Below are 25,007 nucleotides of genomic sequence, written 5' to 3' on the forward strand. Positions count from 1 at the left end.
ACACGTCTGCCCTCCACGCAGGGGGACAGCACAGTGGCCCCGCGGGGCTGCTGCAGCCCCAAGAGGAGGGGAGTCCCGGGGGTCTCTGTGACATCACAGAGCTTTGGGGGACCATGCCCAGGCTCGGCCAATCACGGCACGCTTTGCACCTCAAAGCCCACCGAGTTCCAACCCCACCCTGGTTCCTCCTGGAGAGCTCAGCCTCCTGGGCTGCAGCCGCAGCGCTCGACAAGGGGAACTCCACAAGCCCCTTCCCACCTCCTCGAGTCCACGGGTTGGGGCACAATAAAGTGTAGGCAAGACCCAAGTGTCCTCATTCTCCTAAACCCTCCCTGGAACGGTGAGCAGTAAGATGAAGCACTCACAAAGGGAACCTGGGCGCTGGGAAAGCCTTGGACACCATTTCTCACTCTTCTGCTTGAGAAACCGGCTGCCAATGGCCTGGACGGACGCCCTCCCTGCTGAGAGCAAAACTGGGCTGGGTGGCCAGGACAAGGAGTGCTGGGGTTCAACCCAGTGGCACTGGGCACAAGCGCTGTCCCCAGGGCTCCGTGCTGGGGCCACTCCTGCCCTATGTCTTTATCCAGCATCGGGATGAGGGGATTGAGAGCTCCCTGAGCAAGTCTGCAGATGACACTAAACCGGGCAGGAGTGTGGATCTGCTGGAGGGTAAGGAGGCTCCGCAGAGGGATCTGGGCAGGCTGGATCCAGGGGCCCAGGCTCTGCAGAGGGATCCGGGCAGGCTGGATCCAGGGGCCCAGGCTCTGCAGAGGGATCGGGACAGGCTGGATCCAGGGGCCCAGCCTCTGCAGAGGGATCTGGGCAGGCTGGATCCAGGGGCCCAGGCTCTGCAGAGGGATCTGGGCAGGCTGGATCCAGGGGCCCAGGCTCTGCAGAGGGATCCGGGCAGGCTGGATCCAGGGGCCCAGGCTCTGCAGAGGGATCCGGGCAGGCTGGATCCAGGGGCCCAGGCTCTGCAGAGGGATCCGGGCAGGCTGGATCCAGGAGCTGGGTCCAAAATATGAACCATGAGGGGCTCTGTGCTGTTCCCAGCATGTTTTGCACCAGGATCAGCTGCTTGCTGCACACCATTCCCTGGAGGAGCCTCTCCTCAAGCTCCACCAGGGGAGGTTCAGGCTGGACATTAGGAAAAAATATTTCACAGAAAGCGTTATTGGGCAGTGTGCGAGGCTGCCCAGGGAGGGGGTTGAGTCCCCTTCCCTGGAGGGGTTTAAGGGCCGGGTGGACGAGGTGCTGAGGGACATGGGTTAGTGACTGATGGGAACGGTTGGACTCGATGATCCGGTGGGTCTCTTCCAACCTGGTGATTCTATCATTCTGTGTTTGTCTCCCAGAGGAAGCCCAGGGCCACCTTTGAGGGGTTTGACACCTTTAAGGCGCCTTGGAGATCAGCCAGGAGGGTTGGTTATCTTTGAATTAATATTCCTCAACACTCCATCACGCTTGCCTTCAGAGCCATTGCGAGGCACTCTGTTTCCCAGCTCTTTGAGCTGTCTCCATCTTTAGAGAAGCAGAAGAGCACGTGTCCATCTCTCTGCCAGTGCTGCAGGAAAGAATTTTCATAAAATCATAGAATTTCATAAGGAAATCTTAGACCTAGGCAGAGGGGTCTGGCCGTGCCGCGCGGTGCATCCTGGTATTTGTAGTCCCGGTCCTGTTGCAGGGAGCGGCGGGGCAGCGCTTCGGGACTACATTTCCCGGCGTGCCCCGCGGCAGGGGGCCCAGGCGGCGCTCGCCAAGATGGCGGTCGGGCAGGAGCTGTTGGAGCTGGATCTGTACGGGCTGCTGGGCATCGGCGAGAAGGCGACGGAGAGGGAGGTCAGCGCCGCGGGAGCCTCGCGGGCCGCGCCCAGCGGGGCCCGTCTCGTCGCTGCTGCCTCGTGGCGAGCTGGGCGGTTGCACCTTGAACCCTGGGTTCAAGTTTTTGGGCCTCTCGCCCCAAGAAGGACGTTGAGGGGCTGGAGCGCGTCCAGAGAAGGGAACGGAGCTGGGGAAGGGGCTGGAGAACAGGGTTAGGAGAGGCGGCGGGGGGAGCTGGGGCTGTTTAGCCTGGGGAAAAGCAGGCTAAGGGAGACCTTAGAGCAGCTTCCAGGACTGAAAGGGGCTCCAGCAACGCTGGGGAGGGGCTCTGGATCAAAGAGGGCAGGGATAGGATGAGGGAAAGGGTTTTGAGCTGCAAGAAGGGAGGTTGAGATGAGATCTTAGGGAGAAATGTTTTGCTGTGAGGGTGGGGAGGCCCTGGCCCAGGCTGCCCAGAGCAGGGGTGGCTGCCCCATCCCTGGAGGGGTTCAAGGCCAGGCTGGATGGGGCTTGGAGCCCCTGATCCCGTGGGAGGTGTCCCTGCCCGTGGCAGGGGGTGAAACTGGCTGGGCTTTGAGGTCCCTTCCGACACAAACCATTCCAGGATTCAGTGATTCTGTTAAAGTAAATTAAGCTCTCTGTTTAGAGAAGCCTCACCTGAACTTGCCACCTAGAACTGCTTGTTCTAACAGTTGTGACTGATGCACAGGGAGGAGACTTCTCCCTCTCCAACAGGAGTCTTGTGTAGGATCAGCCCGCAAGGCTTTAGCTGCACATTTCCCTTTGAAGAGCTTTGACCACGGGGTGGTGCCAGGCCACCACTTATTCCTCTCTCTTCAGCAGGAACAGCTTGGCAGCTGAACAGAGCTTTTGTATTCCTCCCATTCGTGCGTGCGGTTGTGTCCCTGACAAAGGCAGCTCAGCTTGTTACAAGTGATTTCACTCGGGAAGCTGTCAGTCTGTTTCCAAGTGTTGAAGGGAGTAAACAGTCCTTGGTTAAAAATTCTTCACCTCCCCAAGCTCCACAGGGAACGGTGCTTTCTCTGTCCCAAAGTTACAGCTGCAAGGAGCATGGTGTCCTCCTGGCTGGAAGCTGCCTCTGCGATCCAGCCCTGGCTTTGGTCATCGTGAGGTTTGCCTGCAGTAACACCATGCACCCAGAAGGAAAACTTGAGTTTGAAAAGCTTTGATTTGTTCAAAATGTGTCTGCTCAGCATCCTGGGCTGAAGTGCTTTATCTTTGCAGTACGGTGGGATTGGAAAGGACAGGTCACTGTGTGGAGGTGGAATACTGAGCTCCTTGGAGGTCCCTTGCTTCACCGTTCAGTACGAGGGGGAACGGGGCTGTCGACACTCCAAAATGATCTTTATTTTCTGCCAGGCCTGCAGGACATCTAGTCATGAAATGAATTCTGGTCCAACCACAGCTTTCTGTTCACGATAAGGAGATGTGGTTTAAGTTAAGCAAAACTAACAGCAAAATAAACCCTCTGAACCATAATATTTTGTTTCTGCAGTGGTTTTTCCCCCCCAAGTTGCTTTTTTCAGCACAGACTGAAAGGCACCGGCCGGTAAACCTCAGTTCTGGCTCTTGCAGGTGAAGACAGCGTTCCGGCAGAAGGCCCTGACTTGCCACCCGGATAAGAACCCGGACAATCCCAGAGCAGGTACGATGGGGCTGTGCAGGCACAGACAACTCTCCGTGTTTGTTTTCACTCCTAGAAGTGGCTCTGCTTAACTCTGGGTCTGTCTTTGCCTGAATTAAGGGATCGCCTGGCTGGATGTCATGGGAAGTGTGTATGTGCAGGACTACAAGTTGTCTTCATCACTGTTAGCTCTGTTTTAAGCTGAATGTGAACATTTTGGGTTTAGAGACACCAGTGTTAGGTCAGTGCTGACATTATATTTGCACCTCTCCAAATCCTTCCACGTGGTTCTTGAATCCCAGACCTTTGGCCATGCTGTCCCCGGAGTTTCCTGCCTGCTCACTCTTTTAATTCATACCTCTCACAGCTGAAACACCAACACCAAGCTTATAAATTATAATATCTATGGGCAATGCCTTTTCCAGTCCATTAAAACCAAGTTCCTGACTCTGTGGAACTCAGTTAGCAAGGTCTGGCTTCTGCAGCTCCTTGGTTTTGAGTTCCGTGGCTATGGACAGCGATGAGCAGCAGCGTAATTCAAAGGATGCTGCTCATCAGGACACCTCAGTGCAAGCATCATCCTGTGTTTTGTCTTTTCCATTTTGATAGGGTACAATTTTATAGACTGAACATTATAACTGTAGAACAGAGAGAAGTTTTCTACCACGAAAAACAAGATTTTGGCAGCAATGAGAGGAAAGCTGAGGGCTTCGATACCTGCAGAGGATTGAGAAGTGTTTTGAAGTGTGCGTGTGTGCAGGTTTTATGTGTAGCCTTCCAGGATGAGGATCAGTAATGTTGATGTAAAATGCAAAGTTCAAACCTTGGGCTGAAAAGCTACTGCTAGGAAAGGGAGGATTTGTTTGTGACAGTGTGTCTCAGGTTGAGCGATGCCTATCTGTTCTGTTGAATTCATGTTCTCAAGGTTTCTGCTGAAATGAAATGGTCCTGGGTTTTGTTTCTTAATTTACTCTCAATTCATGTAATGAATGTTCCTTTACATGAGGAGATCCTGGCTATGGGTCGGCGTGCAAATGCTTTGGAAAGATGATTCTTCTTTCTGATGTCCTGCAGGTCTCTTCCATAAGGGATTATCTTTTCTGGTTCGTCTCCAGGCTGCTGCTGTGGTTTTCGGCATCTTACCCTTTTCTCTTCTAATTCCCAGCGGAAATCTTCCACCAGCTCTCTCAGGCCTTGGCTGTGCTGACAGATGGAGCAGCGAGGGTAAGGATCCACGTCCCTCAGTGGTGGGACACAAGCTCTGACACTTCAATACACATAAATAATGTCTAGATGTTATCGCTAAGGCTCAAAGCCTTTTTTGCCGTGGGGCAAAGGGACTTGGAAGCAGAAAAGCTGAATCACAGCCACCATCTCTGTCCTGCAGGAGCATCTCTGGTCCTGCAGGGGCTTTGCAGGCTGCCAGGTGTGGCCTGGGCTCTGTTCTTGCCGGGAGGAAGTGGCCGAGTGCCTGCTGCTCAAGGCCTGAAAGGGATCTGGGTGTGGGGGGCGAAGAATGACAACAAAATAAGCATGAGCTAGTAATTCTATCTGTGTAAACTCAGGAGAGAAGGCAGATTAAAGTTGCAGCTGATAAGGTTTCAAAACCTTATCAAACACTCCTCTTTCAAACACTGGCAGTTTGTAATCTCCCCTCCAAGGGGGAATTTAAGCTTTTGGCATCTAATAACTCATTGGCTTCATTTACAAAAGAAGAAGCGTTTGGCAAACCCTTCCCATGGAGGAATGTAAAATATCAGCTTTTTTAGTTTATAAAGAAGAGTAATGCTTTCCCATGACGCTGTTCTACCTGTAATAGGTGAGGATTTGTGCTGGCTCTGCCCTTTACAGAAGGGTTCTCTGGTGGGTGAACAGATTGGAGGGGTTCAAGGCCAGGCTGGATGGGGCTTGGAGCCCCTGACCCAGCGGGAGGTGTCCCTGCTCGTGGCAGGGGTGGGACTGGATGGGCTTTGAGGCCGCTTCCAACCCGAACAATTCCCTGATTCGAGGATTGTCAAGTGGGTTGAAGAGGTGCCAGTGACAATACCAGTTAGCCCCAGTTAAGTCTTTAGCACTAAAGGAATGTTGCTATGTTATTGCTGTCAAAGAGTTCTGGTGTTCATTGATCTCATATGTTCACATGAGTCAAACATCTGTCCTGTGAATAAGTCTTTTGTATAAAATAGACTTTTTTCATTATAAAACTTCTCTTTAACCAAACCTGATCTGTTACTGGTGCCCCCTAAGCTGCTTTTGGCATGTTCAGAAAACCAAAGCGTTCTTCCCTCCTCTTAGGGTGGGTCAGACATGCTCTCCAGTACAGTTTGCAGTGCATATTCGTGGACCTCCTCACCCTTTCAGGCCTCTCCTCATGTTTTCTGGATATTTATGTTAACTTCCAACACTTCTGAGAGGAATTCTAGCAAGAAGCAGAAAACGCTGCTGACGGTGCTTTAATATCTCTCCTGCTTTATGTCATTTCACATCGTTGTTTTGGCTCTTTGGCAGGCGGCGTATGACAAAGTGCGAAAGGCGAAGAAGCAGGCGGCAGAAAGGACACAGAAACTTGATGAGAGGCGAAAGAAAGTCAAGCTTGGTAATAAAATGAGAACTTCATTTTCTCTTTGCTTGAAGTCTCCTTTACCTGGGTGTTTGTGTTTCTCCTGCTGCTAGAATTCAGCACTGATTTATCCGCTATGCGCATACAGTGGCTGCAGTTTGTTTAAGCCCAGTATGTATAGTAGCCATTTAAAATTTCCTCCCACAATTATAGAATCGTAGAATGATTTGGGTTGGAAGGGGCCTTAAAGATCATGCCATTCCAACCGCCTGCTATCTCGGGATGATCCTGCTCTGGAAAGGAGTTTGGAGTTTGGTGGCTGTTTAGGCTGCTGCTGTGTTGATTTGCCTGGGCAGAGGAGAGGCAGCAGAGTCAGGACCCTGCTTGGTGTAGCCAAGTTTGTGACCTTTCCATCCACCAGCGAAAATTCACCTCAGACTGATTGAGTTTTGTTTCTTTCTCTGCAGATCTTGAAGCCAGAGAACAAGAAGCCCAGGCCCATGAAAGCGAAGAGGAGGAAGTTGGGATAACGAGATCATTGGAACAAGAAGTAATGATAAATTATTAGACTTCTCTGCTTCTTTTGAAAAGAAATCTTTACAATCGTAATGGAGACCATGAGATGGGATGCAAGAAATCTGTAGGACAGTCCTTCTGCCCCTCGGATTAATGGGTTCTGAAAGAGAGGCGCGCAGGAGGGTTTCATAGTGGTCTGGCAAACGTGTAGACCCTGGGGTTTGATTTGTCTGCCCTTTTCAATTGCAGAGCAGACTATAACGGCAGCCAGTTGGTTTTGTGCTGGCTGATGGGAACTGTGTCACTAGGAACACAAAGGGTCGTTTTACAAGCGCTGGAGCTGTTGGGGGGGAGCCAGCAGGAGGGTTGTCCCAGGAGATGGGCATCGGACAAGAGCTGTCCTCCTCGGCAGTCTTTAGCTGGCGTGTGCCAGCCATGGAACCGTGCCCTCAGGTGTCCCTGCTCCTACCTCTGCCCTAGATAATTCGCCTGCGTGAAGAAGGCTCCCGCCAGCTGGAGGAGCAGCAGAGGCTCATCCGAGAACAGATCCGGCTTGAAAGAGAGCAGCGCATCCACGGTGAGAGCAAACAAGCGTGAAACACTCTGAGATCCTTGCAATGAGAGCGCCTCATTACAAAGCATTTAGTTGTAGGGCCAGATTAAGTTCTTGGGCTATGCTGTCTGGTTTTTTTTTGTCTACCCTTAATTTTTCCACATTTGTTGCCCCCAGCCCAAGCTCCTTGCAGGGAAGAACGTCCCAAACTCTAAGTCTCCTGTCTGTATTTTCACTTCGCTGTTTCTAGCCTTGATCATAGCGAGTCTCGGCAAAAGAGGAGGGAGGAGCGCTGACATCCAGTGCTCATCCTGCACTGCAGTTCCTGGTGGTAGCGCTGCACAAGACTTTTGGGGCTGACATAGTCTCGTGGAAATCCGGATGTGTTTGATGTTGCCATGCGTGCGATCTCGGGGTGAATTTGATGTTAAATGCTCTTTAGCTATCTTTTTCCCTTCCCTTCTTTAGGCCAGCAAGAAAGAAACGGAGCAGAAGGCAAAGTAACTCCCAAACTCAAAGTAAGAATTCCTTATAAAGTTGGGGTTTGGTGACCTCTGGTAGAACGTTGTGCAGCTTTGGAAAACAGGAGGGACGCTTGGCTCTGCTGAACTGGCCCCCTTTGTGCAGTGGGGGTGAAGTTCCTCTATCAGGTGTGTAACCTGCACACAAACAGCTCCTGTCACTGCCTTTAAAAAACTCCCTCACCCTCGTCTCTGCTGCCTGGTCTGGATTTTTGAGCCTGCAATTGAGTTGTCTCTGCTTGAGGCACAAGGAAACATCTACTTATTACCCTGATAGAGCTGGTTTTTAGTGTGCTTTCAAGTGTTACCTTTTTTTATCTTGGTGAGCAGTGTTTCTCCCCGTTTTGAATCCCCCGGTGATTCCTTCCCTTTGCACAGTCTGATGTTGTAATCCCTGTCTTGTCAGTTTGGGAGTGAGGAGCAAACTCAGTTCTATGCAGGCGGTGGGAGCCTCGTTGAGTGTGACAGGGTGTTCAAATGGACAAAACTAACTTGATGTGTTTATTTCTCAGCTAAAATGGAAATGCGGGAAAGAAGATGAGATGAGAGGGGGATACTCCGAAGATGTTCTGCTGCGGATCCTACAGAAGGTCCTGCCTGTCTTTCTTCCCTCTACTTGATCTTCCCCTGCTCTTGGTGGTGTAAGGAAGGATAGTGAATCCTGGGGTGCTGTGTGTAAACTGGAGTGGCTCTTTTCTTTTGCTCTGTTGTCCAGCTCTCTCACTTGTGCCATTTTCAGAGATCCGTTAGCCGTGAGCTGTTCCCCAGCTTGCAGCTCTGCCTCATTCCCGACAGGAACTCCTGCTCAAACTGAGCAGCTGCAGGCCCTTCCCACGGAATGGTTTGTGCCCTGTATAAAACAGCCAGCTCTGGTTCTGCTGCACTTTTAAAGCCCATTAGCTTCTGTGGGAGTTCAGAGACTGGAACAGAGAAGCGTCTGATCTGATTAATCCCAGCATGCGGCCTTTATTTCCCCTGCATGGAAGTGGCCTGTAGCTCTGACTCTGAGCTGTGCAGCTCTCTTGCACTGGGGCTTGCTGGAAGGAAACTTGCTCCGTGCCTCCCCAGAATTCTTTCCTGAAGGGACAGAAATCATGACAGGTTGGGATCAGTGGAAGTGTCACGTGAAGGAGGAAGAGCAACTGCTCAAACCTGGTGTCTGTGCACACGTTTTCTCCGCGTTGGTTCCATAGAGGAACTCGCTTTCTCCTCTGGGTCTGTAATTAACATTTTTTTCTGCCTCTGTCCTACCAGTACGGTGATGTGCTCAATTTGGTGATCTCGAGCAGGAGGACTGGGAGCGCGGTCGTGGAATTCGCTACGGTTAAGGCTGCTGTAAGTCTATTGGAGACCCTAGATCTGGGGAGTTGGCAAGGAGGGGGTTGTGGAAGGGAAGGGCGAGCAGCCTGGCAGCCTCGAGACACTGCCCTGTCATTAAGGCAGTGGAGAAGAGTAATGAGAGTCTTGATGCATGAAGGGAGTGGCAAAGCTGGAGGCGCAAACCTGGAGCAGATCAGGCACATAGACGAGCAGGCTGTGCAGGTAAAAAGCTGAGGAAAGAGACACTGCTTTAAGGAGCAGGTGCTGAGCTGTTTAATCGGCTCCAACTGGAACTGAATTACCCATTGTGGAGATGGGCTTAATTAGCTTTGGATGTTATAGCAGGCGTTTACAGTTTAAAAGAAATCAAAACCTCCTGACTCCCTGTGAGTTCTAATAATTCAGGTGGCTGTGGGAACAGAAATCACCGGTTACTCTTAGTGGTTCCATCAGCTTGAATTCACACTGTGCAAGAGTCTTTTCTTTGTCACCAGATCTTTCGCTCCTATAGCCAATAATCAAAACCCCCAGAACTGTCTGACCTAGTTATCAAAAGCACTGGCAGGAAGCTGCTCTAAGATCTCCCCGCAGCTTTCTCTTCTCCAGGCTGAACAACCCCAACTCTCTCAGCCTGGCCTCATACAGGAGGTGCTCCAGCCCTTGGATCATCTCTGGGGCCTCCTCTGGAGCCGTTCCACCAGCTCCATCTCCTTTTTACCCTTGGGATTCCAGAATGATTGCTGGTGACCTGTGACTGTTTGGGGTCTGACGTTCAGCTTGGTGATGGATGGATGGTTTTTGTTGGCAGGAGATGGCTGTGAAGAACGAAGTTGGCCTGACAAATAATCCTCTAAAGATTTCCTGGCTGGAGGGGCAGCCCCGGAGCCATCCCAGCATGGTCCCTCCCGACAGCACCACTCAGCCCAGGACCTCACAGGTAAGGAGACGCGGGCTGCTGTTATTTAAATCTGTTTCTATGGCAACCTGAATTTATCAGTGTGCTTTACATGTCTGGTAAGACACGTTGATGCCCAGCAGAGCTGAAAAGCAGCCTGGCTTTCCCTGAACCTTTTTATGCTAAAGCAGGAGTGTTTTTAAAGGACCTTTTGCCTGAGCAGCAGCACAGTGAGAACACAAACTTTGGATGGTGAGATCCTCGCACAATCTCACTTGCTCTTTTCCAAGTAAAAACCAAGGATGTTCCTTGCTCAACCCGAAGCCTCCAATGCCGTCCTTCTAGAATTCTTTCTAATGTACTTAGACTGTGGGGATCCTCTGGCTGAGAACTGGTGGCAGTGGGACTGTAGAAGATTTCTTTAGAGAGACTGGGTTATTCGCTGCATTCACAGGAGGATGAAAGTTCTGCGTCTTCTTAGGGGCTACAGGAGGGAAGAGAGACCAGTATTGAATTAAATATCCTTGGAGAGATGTTCTTTTCTCTTTTGGTTCGTCTCTACCAATGTGGTTGCTTTGAGTGCAAGGCCAGTGGCATCCTGACCCGCATCAGGAATAGTGTGGCCAGCAGGAGCAGGGAAGGGATCGTTCCCTTGGCCTCAGCTCTGGTGAGGCCACACCTTGATTCCTGGGTTCAGTTTTGGGCCCCTCACTCCGAGAAGGACATTGAGGGGCTGGAGCGTGTCCAGAGAAGGGAATGGAGCTGGAGAAGGGTTTAGAGCACAAGCCGTATGAGAGGGAGCTGGGGCTGTTGAGCCTGAAGAAAAGCAGACTGAGGGGAGTCCTTATCGCTCTCTGCAGCTCCTGGAAAGGAGGTTGTGGTGTGGTGGGTGCTGGACTCTTCTTCCTGTGACAGGACAAGGGGAAATGGCCTCAAGTTGCACCAGGGGAGGTTTAAGTAGGACATGAGGAGGAGTTTCTTCACAGAAGGGGTTCTCACGCACTGGCAGAGGCTGCCCAGGGTGGTGATTGAGTCCCTGTCCCTGAAGGTGTTTAAAAGATGAGTAGTTGTTGTCCTTCAGGACATGGGCTGGTGGCAGACTTAGCAGGACTGGATCGATGGTTGGACTCGATGATCTTAAAGGTCTTTTCCATCCAAAACCATTCTGTGATTCAGTGTTTGTTAACTTCTAGCTGCTCCCTCTTTATTTCACCAGATAATCCCTCTGAAGCTATCGCTCTTGACAAACCCACGTATTCCACTGACAAAACACATGGAAGGCAGTAACATCTGGTGGTAAAAGCACAGAATCCAGCCTCAGGCCATGCTGCAGCAAATCCTTGGCTCTGTCAGCTCCTGCTGGCACTCTGGACCCCGAGGTGTATCTCCTTCTTCTGAATGTGTTACCTTACGCTTCGCTCTACAGCACAGAATTCATCTTGTGCTCTGCGTGCCTTCTGGTCTCCTTAGTAATTCCTCACCTCTGAAGGGACCTGAGATCCTTGGCTGGTTAGTTAAGTTTCAGTTCAAGTTCCATCTGATACTTATTCCCCTCTCCTTCTTCCCTGGGGAACAGAGATCAAAAGGATCTAATTGCTGAGAGGACTCCTGCCTCCTGCTTACAGGCGCCCTTGGTCCGCGTCTGCGTCTCCGTCCCCCTGCGTGGATGCATTTATACATCAGAATGCCTTGTTGCTACCCTGAATTTGTTTAGGGTTGTATGTTTTCACTCAAGATGTGTATCCTTTGTCTGAACAGCCTGGCCAGAGCAGCATATCCTGGAATGTCAGGAAGAGGTGGCTGGAGCTTCAGAGCCTGGGAGCCAGGCAGGTCTCTGTGCTCAGTGGAGAACCAGTGAGGGTCCTGCAGACCCAAGTTCGCAGAGGTGGCCAGGTGTTAGAAGGCAAATTGGGCAAAGAAGCAGAATCCAGGCCAGTTTATTTGAGTATCCGCGGTCGGACTCTATGATCTTGGAGGTCTTTTCCAACCTCAGTGATCCGATGAGCTCTTGCTAGCACAGAATGTGAGCTGGCTCTGAAGAGCTCACTCATAGCTGAGTGCTCCCCTGGCACAGCTTGAGGCTATTTCCTCTCATCCTATTGCTTCTTACTTGGTTGAAGAGATCAGCACCCACCTCGCTACAACCTGCTTTCTGGGAGCTGTAGAGTGCTGTATTTTGTCCTCGGCTCTAGACTATGCAAAATGAGCTCTTTCAGGTATCTTTTGCCACCGCCTCAACCTGCTCCCTGCCTCACCCTCCCATACCCAGTCTGGCTTCACAGCCATTGGGGTCCACATTCTTGCTTTCAAGCTGCGCTAATCTCATTCTGATTTAAGCTGCCCTCACTTCCCATTTGCTGCTCCATCCGAGGCGTTCCTATTTTTGTCTGAATCCGCCCCCACCTTCGCTGCTGCTGTGTGCAAATGCAGCTCCTTCCCCGCTCTGCCTCGAAAAGCAGCCGAAGCCCTGCAGCGTTCTCATGGCAACGCGCTCACTACTCATCCAAGCAAGGCTCATTATGGGAAAATCGTGCTGCAAGGAGGGAGTAAGTTGCAAGAGACTTGCCTCCGTAGTCCTGGTTGGCTCGTTTTCTTCTCCAGCAATGGTTGCAGGTGTCCAGCAGCTCCCAGTGAGCTGCTGGAGGCCGGCAGGCACGTTATGCTTGAATTACAGAAGCTGTGGACTGGCCAGTGCTGCACTGGGGTATTGCAGAGCAGTGGCTCTTTGATTGCTGCAGCTCGGGGTGGTTCAGAGCACATAGCAGCCGTGCAGTGCTGGGAAGAGCATGTTTTACCACTATTGACAGCACGAAGCACTCGCTCTGGGAAGGTTTTCATGGCACCTTGAGCGGTGGCATCTCCCCGACTGCTCCTCAGTCACCTGGGGCCATTTGCTCAGCCAAACTAAAGCACTGAGAGAAGCTGCCTGTCTGGCGCTCCTGCATCTTTTTTAAGCTCCTTTGAGGTTTCACAGAGTCTGTTTCATATTATCTGACTTTACAGCCTGATGTGAATCTAGCAGATTTGAGCCGTCTGTGCCTTCTCAAACGTCTGTGCTCTTTGCTGTAGTTGACGTCCACAGCTTATAACTAACTAGGTGCATGGAGTCTTTATTGTTTCATTTTTTAAGAGCCCTAGTATCTAATCTGGCTACGAAAGAGCTAAGACTGGGTGAGTCCGTGGTTTCTGCGGTGCCCTGTTAGCACCTTGCTCCGATACTGCCCGTTCTCAGCCTGGCAAAGCGCTTCCCAGTGTCCAGCTCGTGCATGGAGAACCGAGCCTTTTAACACTGGCTCCTGACCTGAGCTGTGCGCTCTCTCCTCAGGCTGAGATCCAGTACCAGCAATTCCCTCCTACTTCCAGCCTGGAAAAGCAGAGCCAGGCTGCTTCCCTCCCTCAGAAAACCCAAAGTGCCAGAGAGGATGGATCTTGGTCGCTACAGACCTCTGCTCTGGGTGCCCAGCATCTTTCTGGCTCGCTACCAATGAAATGAGGCAACCAGACGCTTCCAGTCACAGAGACATTTATTCTTCCATATCTGTACAGCTGATAGATCAGCGCATGCTTCGTGCAGCAGCATCCACAGAAATCCCTTCTCCTCCCAGTAGGATAAATAAAGTTGTGATGCTGCATTACAAGCCTACATGGGCGCTTACCTCTTTCCAGGCTGGGAGTGCCAACTGCACTTGAGCTGGGGGAGAAGAAACCCACAAGGACATAAAAAAAGAGGAACCGCTTTGGTTTTTTATGTCCAGACAGGGTGGGAGAAGAAACAAACGCCAGTTTCTGGCTCTTGACCCTCGCTGTAGCTATGGCTTTGAGGTGTGATGCTGCTGGATCCTCGCAAGCTGCCTGCTTCTCCACGCAGTGTGTGCCGTGTCCCTCTCTGTCCGTGTTCCGCGGCCCCAAAATAACAAGTCTTTAACCAAACGGTGCCGTTCTTCTGTGAGGAGGAGGTGCACAGTCAAGGGTGGGAGATTCCCAGTGTGGAGAACGGGAACTTGCCCGCAAGGTTCCAGCAGACGGTGCTGTCGTCTGAGCACGGAGCTCTGCTCCAGAGGGCTCCTTGGCAAGGACAAGGACAGTCTGGGTAGGGCGAGAACAGCAAAACAGGCCACGCACAACGGGAATGCTGCAGTATCCCGCTGGGAACACCGAAACTGGCAGCGGCAGTGAGTGAAGGCGCCGTGTTAAATGAGAAATACCTTCAAATGGCGTAATCTCTGGGGTTCTGTTTCCTGAGGGTCTGCAGAACATCCTCGAGAAGCGATAGCCCTAAATCCACTTTGAAGGACAGGAAGGGATCGGATAGGTCAGAGAGCGCGGTGCCGTTCTGGGAGCCCAGCTCTGAGGTGCCGCAGTCTGTAGCCTGGTCCTTGTGGAACTGGGTTTGGGTGGCTTTGTGGTATTGATGAGCAGCACCAGAAAAGGAGATGTCGGAGTGGGAATCGGTGCGATCGATGATGTTGGGGCAGCTGGAACTGTCCAGGTACAGCCGGGGAGGCTTGGGAGGTGCCTGTGCCTTGGCCAGGTTCTGCTCGCTCTGACAGGACAGGTAATCGGACTTGTCCTTCAGTTCCCTCAGGCATTCCCTCTTCTGGCACTGTCCGTCACTGTCCAGAGTGTGGCTGTTCTGGTTCAAGATGATGACTTGGTTGCCCAGCTTTTTGTGTCTCCTAAGTGAGAAACGTCTGAAGAACGTGGTGGACTTGATGGACCCTCTCCGCCAGGTATCCATGCTGATGGGAGGCAGCGAGAAGAAGGAAACTGCTGACTCTTCGCAGTCGGGCGTTGGGCTTAAGTTGCGGGATGAGCAGCGAGCCACACAACCGGAACAACCTCTTCCTCCCCCGTTCCCGTAGCTGGAAGGAAAACAGAGAGGCTGGTATTGCAGGAAAGGCAAACTTCACGCTACGTCCCCGTGTTACGGCCTGGCTTAGATGTTAAGGAGTCTCTTGTCTATCGTGGAGAAGGAACGGCAGTGTCTGAGCTTATTAAATGTGTGCTGCAGAAACAAGCTGGTGAGGAACAGCGAAGGCACAGTCACCATGAGAACAGACTCAATCCAGCATCTAGAACAGAAGGGCACTGTGGTGCCATGGTAACCAGGCACCTTCATGGTGAGGGCCACGGTATAAAAATCTCAGTGGGTGGCTGGGAAGGGAGACGGTGACTCAGTCGCGTTGAGGGAAAGCAAGGAGACGCAGTCAAATGGAATTTAAAAAGCAACAAAACGCAGATGTAAAAGGCAAACGTTAGGAAAATTGGATGCAAAATAGACTTACGCTGTGTTGGAGCGGCACCCGGGTCCAGCGGGCGGCGAGGAGAACCTGCAGAAGCTCTTGGAGAGCGGCAAGCACCACGTTCACTAGTATGCTGGGACGTCAGAAGAAGCAAATCCAGGGACAATTCATCCAGGTGGGACCCGGAATGCTAAAAATCCCCGATGCCTCCTTCTCTTCATGAGCCTCCTGTCGCTGCTTCCCAGGCTGCAGCTCTTGTGCGTGTGCGTTTGTTGTGAGCCAAGCCCTTGCTGAGTCAGCCACGTCAGGAACTGGGTTTGACACTACTGGTAATTGCCAGGATTGCAGGAAGTAGGTGTGGAGAGCGGCGAAGCATCGGCCCACACTCAGCTCTGTGGAGACAACGAGCCCCCTCCGAGGCACCCGCATCGCCTGAGAACCAGCAACACCAGTACCCACTCATGGCCCACCTTGGCTCTGGCCGGTTCTCCTCTTGGTGCTCGCCCTTCTGCCAGTTCTGGTGGCTTCTTCCATGAGCCCAGCTCCCAAATGAGGCTAGGGATCATCTCTTGTCTGTTTTAAATGTAAATCCAGAGCGTGAGGCGGTGATTCCGGTTTGTACAGGTGATTCATCTGCATGAGGCTCAGGCTGGCTGCTCCATTCGCCGAGCGAATGGCAGTGAGCGTGTGGTTGGTGGACAGGAGCTTTGCAGAAGCTTTGTTCTGCCTCTGGTACGATCTAGTGCCTTCTCAGGCACCGTCAAAATCCATGCTGTGCAGCACTGAAAGGTTATTTCATCCATCCAAATGCCAATTATGGCATATTAGTCTCTTAATTTCCTTGTCTGAGTTTCTCATCTTGTGGGCTTCTGCCTTGCCCTCATTGCAGCTGGAGGAACCACTTCACTGATGCATGAGAAGCAGGAGAACTGGGACTGTGTGAACCTCGTGAGGTTCAACAAGGCCAAGTGCAAGGTCCTACACCTGGCTCAGGGCAGTTTGCAGTTTCAATACAAGCTGGAGGACATCGTTGGGAGCAGCCCTGAGGAGAAGGACTGGTGGTTCTAGGGTGGAGAAGCTCAACAGGAGCCGGCAATGCTCGTTCACAGCCCAGAAACCAGCCATGTCTTGGGCAGTGAGGGAGGGGATCCTGCCCCTCTGCTCCGCTCGGGGAGACCCACCTGGAGCCCCGAGTCCAGTTCTGGATCCTCAGCACAGGGAGGACATGGAGCTGCTGGAGCAAGTGCAGAGGAGGCCACGGAGATGATCCGAGGGCTGGAGAACCTCCAGGCTGAGAGAGCTGGCGTTATTCAGCCTGGAGAAGAGAGGGCTGTGGGGAGACTGTAGAGCAGCTTCCAGGGCTGAAAGGGGCTGCAGGAAAGCTGGGGAGGGGCTCTGGATCAGGGAGGGCAGGGACAGGACAAGAGGGAACAGCTTTAAATGGGAAGGGGAAAGATTTAGATTGGACATGAGGAAGAAAGTCTTCACTGTGAGAGTGGGGAGGCCCTGGTCCAGGTTGCCCAGAGCAGGGGTGGCTGCCCCATCCCTGGAGGGGTTCAAGGCCAGGTTGGATGGGGCTTGGAGCCCCTGATCCAGTGGGAGGTGTCCCTGCCCATGGCAGGGGTGGGACTGGATGGGCTTTGAGGTCCCTTCCAACCCAACCCATTCCAGGATTCTATGATAACAAATCCACATGTGCCCCCTTTTCATGCAGAGTCTTAGCTGTTCTCTTGCCTCCTCCTTCCTGCTCTCAGACATCCTTAAATCACCACTACTTCCAGTTCCTAGAAAACTGAGCGTGAGATTTTCCCATTCACCTTCCCTCAAGATGTTTTGATTTCTACCTGAGCTGTCACACGAACTGGGTGGATGTTTCCAAGCACTGCAGAGCTTTGAATACATCTGAAATAGCAAGGCCACCTACTGATATTTGAAGGCTTGGAAAGCAGAGCGCCAGAGTCTCCGCTTTCCCCCGCGACAGCAGCTGTCAGTGCTGCCTACGTCTCTTAGGTAGAGTCTGCAGCCACCGCTTGACGTGACAGTTGCCACCACAGGGTTCCAAGAGCTTTCGAGAGCTGAAATGCTCTTGTGTCAGGTTTGGGAATGCACCTGGGGGGGAGTTTCTGCAGCTGCTTCCATGACTAAACCACAGAAAGCTTTGACTGGCTTTTTTATGGCATTTGTAACGGATGAGGTGTAGGCTGGATTTTGGGTTGTGCTTGCAGAGCGAGCTTGTCCTCCCACAATAACCAGGTACAGCGGGGCGAGCCGCGCTTCTCATCCCCCTTCTGTGAGCAGGGAATAGCAGCAGCGGGAGGGTAATTCCAGCTCCCTGTCTGCCCCACTCTCGTTAGTAACGCCGTTACGAGGAGGCTGTTTCTGCAGGCTGGGCACATTTTGCACCTTTCCTCCTTTCTCCGGGGTCGTGCTGCTCTGAGCCACCTTCCTGACTCGAACGGGCCCGTGCTGAGGGTGGTTCATGGAAGGTTTACCCTGCCCGTGACAAGTTGCTTTGTTTTCTCCTCCCAGGCATCGGTGGTCTCGGAACGGGATTACGAGAGCCTGGTGATGATGCGGCTGCGCCAGGCGGCAGAGAGGCAGCAGCTGATCGAGCAGCTCAAGCGGGAAGAGGAGGAAGAGTCTCGCACCTAGCACGAGCCAGTATGGATTCTCCCCGCCCCATCGCTCTGCATTTCCAGAGCTGTTTCTTAAATTAAGTCAATAAACTGTTTTTTTAGAACTGTGGTAGGAATACAAACTCGTAGTGAGCGCAGCTCTTATCCCTTTCCAGAGCAGGGGGGAAAAAATGCTGCATCAGCTTCAGAGCGAGGGTATCGGCCTCAGCCTGTGTCCCCGGAGCAGTTACCGAGGACAGGGGCTGAGAGGTGCTATCCGAACACCGAGCCTGGGAGCTGCTGTTCGTTCCCAACAGCTTGTTTGGGAGCTGGGGATCCAGAAGGCTTTAAAAGAAGCCACAGACAGACATCGGTCTCTTCAGAGAGATGTTTTATTGGTGTTACCCCCCTGGCAGGATGGATGCGCAGTCCCAGCCGCCCCCGCGTTGCAGCCGCTGCTCTTCAGATGACAGAGCCCGTACCCGGAATGCTGACAAGATCTTTCTGCGCTGTCCGGGGAGCGTCGTGCTGTGTGGAATGGCTCGCTCGGGGCCGAGAGCCTGACGGTGCTGCTGGCAGCAACCCCCTTTGGGAGAGGAACCTGCTCTGCTGCTGCAGGAGGGATTCTCAGAGAGCTCTGGGTGGATTCAGCAGCTCTTGCTTCCATTTCAGGGACGGGAGAGCGTGCGATCTGTGCGTGGCCTCCCCTCCCTGACCCCATGGACCGGGAGAAGGAGTGCCCGGAGCTCAGTGCCTGTCTCCCAAGGGCAGCCCCGAGGAACAGGCAAACAGGTTTTGTTTGACCTTCCTCCACGCGTGCTAAACAGGAGATAATTCAAATGTAAAGAGGTGGCGTTCGCCAGGCTGCTGCATTCGCGGGGACGGAGCCATGATTTCATCTGGCTGGGCTTATTCCTCCCTCTGGGCTCGTGAAACAGCCGGGCTGGGAGTTGACGTTGGGTCACTTTTCTCTCTATGCCGCTCCTCCCCCTGCACCCGAGCGCCTGGAGTCTGGGACAGAAAGGAATTAAAGGGAAGGATTTGCTGTCGGTGCTGCGTGGTTTGAGTCCCTCCAGGATCTTGGCCAGGAGGAGCACCGGAGTCTCCCTCACTGTTCCTTGTGGAGGCACCACACCAGCGTCTGGCCCACGCCCGTCATGCTGACCACCCGGTACCCGCAGCTCTCCAGCTTGTTCAGGACAACCCGCGGGGCGTCGTTCACGTAGTACTCCCAGCTGCAAGCAGGGAAGAGGAGAAATTAGGTGAGGTGGGGAGGGAAGAGACCAGAATTCGCTTGTGGAAGTGACTCTGCCTCACTCTTAAACCCGTGTAGGATGCAGCAGTGACCACATCTGGCTGTGCGAGGTGACGTCTCGGTTAACCTGGCGGGGAAAGACAAACCCACAGCTCCCAAACCAAGGAGCCTCTCCAAAACAGAGTGGTCGTGTTCAGCTGAAACGTGGCTTGGGGCCTGGTTGTTAAAGCCACGTGCTGAGACTGGGCTGTTCCCAGTGTTCCCAGCAGGGAATTCATGGAGAAGGAGGAGCACCTCTGCAAAGCAGAGGAGAATCATGGAATAGAATCATGGAATAGAATCATGGAATGGGTTGGGTTGGGAGAGACCTCAAAGCCCATCCAGTTCCAACACCTCCCACTGGGTCAGGGGCTCCAAGCCCCATCCAACCTGGCCTGGAACCCCTCCAGGGATGGGGCAGCCCCCACTGCTCTGGGCAGCCTGGGCCAGGGCCTCCCTGCCCTCGTTGTGAAGAATTTCTTCCTAAGATCTCTAGAACGGTGATGGGAGAGTGGGACCGGGCAGGCTGTAATGGGGCTGAAGCCCAGAGCGACCTTCTCTGTGGGGTTCGCACCCTTTCTGTTCCTCTGTCCCATCCCTTGGGATGCCGTGTTTACTCGGCAGACGGGATGAGCCGCGTGGCACCTCAGCTCCTCCGTGACTCACCGGGCCAGATAAGCCGGTAATGACGGGCTCCAAGATCCCTGGTGATCTCGTTCGGGCACCTTAGCAAAGCCTGCCCTGATTTTCCTACTAATCACAATACAAAGCGACCCAAAAACATTTCCAAAGCCGCTCATGCTCAGATTGCAAAATATTAATAGAGTTGAATGCCTTTAAAGCGTGGATCAACACCGAGACGTGAAGCTTTTTTCCGCTCTCCCAAGCCAGGCTGCGCTTTGCTGTAATTGCGGCTGCGGTGGGGAGATAATGCCTGTTATTACAAATGTCTTTGAACTTTATGCTTTCTCCAGGAGGCTTGGCCCCTGCCCTTCACATCCACACGTTGGAGCGGTAAATATTATTCCTATTATGCGGAGGAAGGAGCCAAGCAGGGGTGGTTGGCAGGAACCTAAAACTGAGTGGCCGAGCTCAGAGCAGAAGGAAAACTGAGTAGCCCAGGGCTTCAAACAGCTGGAGTGAAACAAAGGGGTGCACGCAGTGCGGGTCAGACACGCTGCTGTCTGCGCATGAAACTGGTCTGGATGGGGATGGAGCAGCACAAGAAGGATGTTGAGGCTCTGGAGCAAGTCCAGAGAAGAGAATGGAGCTGGGGAAGGGGCTGGAGAAGAAGAGGAGCGGCTGAGAGAGCTGGGGGGGTTCAGCCTGGAGAAGAGGAGGCTGAGGGGAGACCTCATTGCTCTCTGCAACTCCCTGAGAGGAGGTTGTGGAGAGGAGGGAGCTGGGCTCTTCTCCCAAGGAACAGGGGACAGGACGAGAGGGAATGGCCTCAAGCTCCACCAGGGGAGGTTTTCATTTCAGACCAAGCAGTGCTGAGAGCGTTTATGGAACAGGAGATGCTGGGGACCCTGCAGCCGTCCACCTCCACCTGGTGGACCAGCAGAAACCTGCTTTCCACAGCAGCCAAGGCTCAGGGTGTTGATTTTTGGTACCAGAAGCGCGCAGGCTGGGGCAGAGCCCAGGTCCCCCCTTGCCAGAGCCCCGATGCCCGGGGGCAGCGGCAGAGCCTGCGCTGGCGGCTGCTGGAACGTGATGATGGGGTATCCGCAGGAGCCCAGGCAGAGCTGCCCAACAGGATCCGTGCTCTCCAATTAGAGGCAATTAAAGTACTTCACCTGGATATTACAACACCCCAGCAGGTCCATACTGCTTAGACCTTCCTCCAGGCTCCTTCCTAAGTCCTGTGGAAGGATTTCAGGACCACGGTGCCCCGGGAAGGGTGAGATTTGCAGCTGAGCGTGCTGCCAGTGAAGCGGGTGATGGGAAACCTGCTCGGCCGTGGTGCAAATCCAGGAGCTCCCGTGCCAGGTCGGGGTTTGGCTCCGTGTGCTGGCGTGCAGCCTCTTGGGGTGTTGGCAGCCGCATTCCAGCCTGGTTGGTTTCTCCTCTCCCTGTTGCTCAAGCGCAAATGGGGAAGGCGTGTGGCAGGGAGAGAGGGGAGCGACCCTGGGTACAGAGGGAGCCCAAAGTGCTCCAACCTGGCCTTCAACACCCCCAGCGATGGGGCAGCCACCACTGCTCTGGGCAACCTGGGCCAGGGCAAAACATTGCTGCCTAAAATCTCACCTCAGACTCCCCTCATTCAGCTCCAAACCATTCCCTTCATCCCATCCCTGCCCTCCCTGATCCAGAGCCCCTCCCCAGCTTTCCTGGAGCCCCTTTCAGTCCTAGAAGCTGCTCTAAGCAGCTTTGATGATTTCATCATCAAATACCTGGCAGGGTTTCCGTGGGTGAGCACTGTCACGCACGGGCAAGGACACACACGTGCCTTTTCAACATCAAACTCATCCTGGGATTAACTGTGCAGCTGGAAGGTGCCGTGGGGAACATGAGGAGTGAAAATGTTCCATGTTTTCTTGGGAAAATAAGGAGAGGGGAGGGCGTGAAATGTCGCAGAGGGGGACTTACAAGTGGTTCCCCAGCATGTTCCTCTTCGTGGCCCCCAGGAAGCTCATCAGGCTGGGATCCGAATGCTCGTCTCCCACCATGGTGGGACCGACCTCCTGCAGGGAAAGGCAAAGGAGCGGTGAGCGGCGTCTGCCAGCACAGCCGAGCCTCCCCAGTGCCCAGCACCGCGCTGGAGAGGGCTTCGCTGGGAAGAGCTTCCCTGGGAAGAGCTTCACTGGGAAGAGCTTCACTGGGAAGGGAGTTGTTCTGAGAGGACCTGGGTGGCTTTGCTCCTGGAGGGCCACCTGCTGGCTGAGCCCATGGTGCCTCTGGCCCTCTGGGATCCACCACCGGCAAGTCTCTAGGACAGCAGTGAGGTGCCGCTCAGAGCCTCACCCAGCAAAACCAGCACATCCGTGTGATTCGCTACGGAATGAGCATCCCCAGGCCAGCCAGAGAGCATAGAACAGTTTGGGTTGGAAGGGACCTCACAGCCCATCCAGTCCCACCCCTGTCATGGGCAGGGACACCTCCCACTGGATCAGGGGCTCCAAGCCCCATCCAACCTGGCCTTGAACCCCTCCAGGGATGGGGCAGCCACCCCTGCTCTGGGCAGCCTGGGCCAGGGCCTCCCCACCCTCATGGTGAAGAAATTCCTCCTTACGTCCAGTCTAACTCTGCCCCTCTCCAGTTTATCCCCATTGCCCCCAGTCCTATCACCACAAGCCTTTGTGAACAGCCCCTCCCCAGCTTTCTCGTAGCCCCTTCAGGTAGTGGAATCTGCTCTAAGGTCCCCCCACAGCCTTCTCTTCTCCAGGCTGAACAACCCCAACTCTCTCAGCCTGTCCTCGTACGGGAGGTTCTCCAGCCCTCACATCATCCTTGTAGCCTCTGGGCCCATTCCAACAGCTCCATCTCCTCCTTATGTTGAGGACTCCAGAACTGGACACGGGACTCCAGGTGAGGTCTCACAAGAGAGGAACAGAGGGGCAGAACCCCCTCCCTGCGCGCTGGCCACGCTGCTTTGGATGCGTGTAAGGGATGAGCCTGAAGCTCATCACCCAGCCAGGAACCCTTTTCCACCACTGCTGGTCCAGCCCCTCAGCGAGCGCTGTGAACACGGCGCTGCCTGCAGAGCTGGAAGAGGCAGAAAACGAAGCAGAGGAAAAGCCTCCCCTGCTCCGCTGCAGCCCCACGGGGACATCGCGGGGGTCCCTCGTCCCTGCCCCAGCCCAAAGCACCAAAGTCCATCCCTGCCACGAGGTCAGGACGGGCTGTTTGCAGCCGCGGCTCGACGCCAGCTTTCAGCTGGGAAATGTTTGCTTTGCCTGGCTTAGAGAGCAGAGTTCCCGAAGCTCCGGAAGGGAAACAAGCTGAGGGGTGATAACAAAGCCCACCCTGCCGGGCACCTCCTGCATCCCAGCCCATCACCGACCACCCAACCCAGGCAGGGGGCTCCGAGAAAGCCCGGGAGGGGCTCTGTGCAAAGGCTTGGGGTGATGGGATGAGGAGAATGGCTTTAAATTGGAAGGGAGGAGATTTAGACCAGACATGAGGAGGAATTTCATCCCTGGAGGTGTCCAAGGCCAGGTTGGATGGGGCGTGGAGCCCCTGATCCAGCGGGAGGTGTCCCTGCCCATGGCGGGTGCTTCAATTAGATGATCTTTAAGGTCCCTTCCAACTCAAACCATTCTACGACGCCAAACACCTCTGCCAGCAGCCCCCCACATCCTCGTTCTCAATTCCCTGCTCCCTCAATCCTAGATGTGCATGGAATGGGACATCAACAGCAGCAGCACTTTCCCCCAGCCTCCTGCCAGCTCCCTGAGCTGCTTTATTCCCCGTCACCCCCTTCCTATCGCAAAACCGCATCGCCCCGTTTCGCCTTCCACACGCGGGGTGCCCCTCAGTGCTGGGAGAAGGAGGAGAACCCGGGCAGACCCGCGTCTGCCTGCTCCCACCGCCCTGGCCGAGCCGCTCGGGGCTGCGGGTGCTGCAATCGTTAGGAAGCGACGCTTCCTTTCTGTATTTATAGGAGAATAACGAGCCCTGGGCTCAGCCGGAGATCCCAGGAGCTGCTCAGCGGGCAGCGGCGCCCTCCCCTTCGCCCCCGGCTGCAGGTGCCACCCTGGAACGGTTCTTCAGGGGATAGAGAAAACTTAGAGTGAGGACAACCCAGAGATGAGTTTCTTTGACGCCCGTGGGCTCCCACAACAAGTTCCCCTGGTTGCGTTCCTCGCTGTTCAGGAGGGGAGGTTTTTAAGCACAGAATCCTTTGGTTGGAAAAGACCTTTGAGACCAGTGAGTCCAACCGTCCCTGTCCGCTACTGAACCAGGTCGCTGAGCACCTCGTCTGTCCGGCTTTTAAACCTCTCCAGGTCCGCAGGGCATCCCCTCAGAGCCCCGGACACCTCATTCCTGCAGCTGGGACACAGGTTACCCATGCTGGGGGTCCCCAAATCCGCAGAGCACTCCCCCTGAGCTCCGGATCCCTCACTCCAGCAGCTGGGACACAGGTTGTCCATCCCCAAACCTGCAGAGCATCCCTCTAGAGCCCCAGACACTTCACTCCAGTAGTTGGGACACAGCTTGTCCATGGCTGGGACCCTCAAATCCGCAGAGCATCCACCCTGCATCCCGGACACCTCACTCCAGCCGCGGGGACGCAGCTTGTCCATCCCCAAATCCGCAGAGCATCCCCCCAGAGCTCCAGACCACTCACTCCAGCAGCTGGGACACAGCCTGTCCGTCCCCAAATCCGCAGGGCATCCCCCCAGAGGCGCTCCCCCAGGTCCCCCCGGGCTCACCATGCGGATCTGGGTGCTGATGAGCACGTACGGCATCGCCAAAGCTCCAACACCGCAGCCCGACCCGCCCCGGGCCCGGGGGAGGAGAAAGGACAGCGGGGGCGGAGAGAGGAGAGGGACCGGGAGGGGATGGAGAGGGGGGAGAGGGGAGAGGGAGGGGATGAAGAGGGGGAGAGGGGATGGAGAGGGACTGAGAGGGGATGGAGAGGGACTGAGAGGGGATGGAGAGGGGGGAGAGAGGAGAGGGAGGGGATGGAGAGCGGCCAGGAGGGAATGGAGAGAGAGGAGAGGGACCGGGAGGGGATGGAGAGGGACCAAGAGGGGATGGAGAGAGGGGAGAGGGACCGGGAGGGGATGGAGAGGGACCAAGAGGGGATGGAGAGAGGGGAGAGGGACCAGGAGGGGATGGAGAGGGGGAGAGGGGAGAGGGAGGGGATGGAGAGGGGGAGAGGGACCAAGAGGGGATGGAGAACAGGGAGAGGAGAAGGGGGAGAGGGACCAGGGACCAGGAGGGGTTGGAGAGGGAGGTGGAGGGCAGGGAGAGGCAGGATCAGGAGATGATGGTGAGAGATGAGGGGGAGCAAGAGAAGAAGGAGAGGAAGGTGATAGACAAGGAGGTGATGGAGAGGGAGGAGAAGGGGCAGGGAGA

At 54.3% G+C, this 25,007-nt stretch overlaps 2 protein-coding genes across 5 annotated transcripts; one reads left to right on the forward strand and one right to left on the reverse strand.

Annotated features, from left to right (window-relative positions):
- Nucleotides 1–1,730: 1,730 nt before the first annotated feature.
- DNAJC17 (DnaJ heat shock protein family (Hsp40) member C17) lies at nt 1,731–17,832 on the forward strand. Of its 4 annotated transcripts, none has more exons than XM_069857187.1 (11): nt 1,731–1,839; nt 3,418–3,487; nt 4,632–4,690; nt 5,975–6,062; nt 6,494–6,576; nt 7,023–7,119; nt 7,564–7,613; nt 8,129–8,206; nt 8,871–8,951; nt 9,745–9,873; nt 17,604–17,832. In XM_069857187.1, exons 1-11 carry the CDS (start codon nt 1,762–1,764, stop codon nt 17,724–17,726), a joined length of 936 nt encoding a protein of 311 aa, XP_069713288.1. In that variant the 5' UTR covers nt 1,731–1,761; the 3' UTR covers nt 17,727–17,832. The 4 variants fall into 4 exon arrangements, with proteins under 4 accessions (XP_069713288.1, XP_069713289.1, XP_069713292.1 ...); XM_069857188.1 differs by lacking the exon at nt 17,604–17,832 and adding an exon at nt 14,408–14,543; XM_069857191.1 differs by lacking the exon at nt 17,604–17,832 and adding an exon at nt 10,122–10,367.
- Nucleotides 17,833–17,979: 147 nt separating this feature from the next.
- Nucleotides 17,980–24,450, reverse strand: GCHFR (GTP cyclohydrolase I feedback regulator). Its single transcript, XM_069857193.1, has 3 exons — nt 24,359–24,450; nt 21,573–21,667; nt 17,980–18,924 (listed from the first exon to the last, which is right to left on the reverse strand). Exons 1-3 carry the CDS (start codon nt 24,392–24,394, stop codon nt 18,798–18,800), a joined length of 258 nt encoding a protein of 85 aa, XP_069713294.1. The 5' UTR covers nt 24,395–24,450; the 3' UTR covers nt 17,980–18,797.
- Nucleotides 24,451–25,007: the final 557 nt, after the last annotated feature.

The sequence above is a fragment of the Phaenicophaeus curvirostris genome, chromosome 5, assembly GCF_032191515.1.
Source record: "Phaenicophaeus curvirostris isolate KB17595 chromosome 5, BPBGC_Pcur_1.0, whole genome shotgun sequence".
Lineage (NCBI taxonomy): Eukaryota > Metazoa > Chordata > Aves > Cuculiformes > Cuculidae > Phaenicophaeus > Phaenicophaeus curvirostris.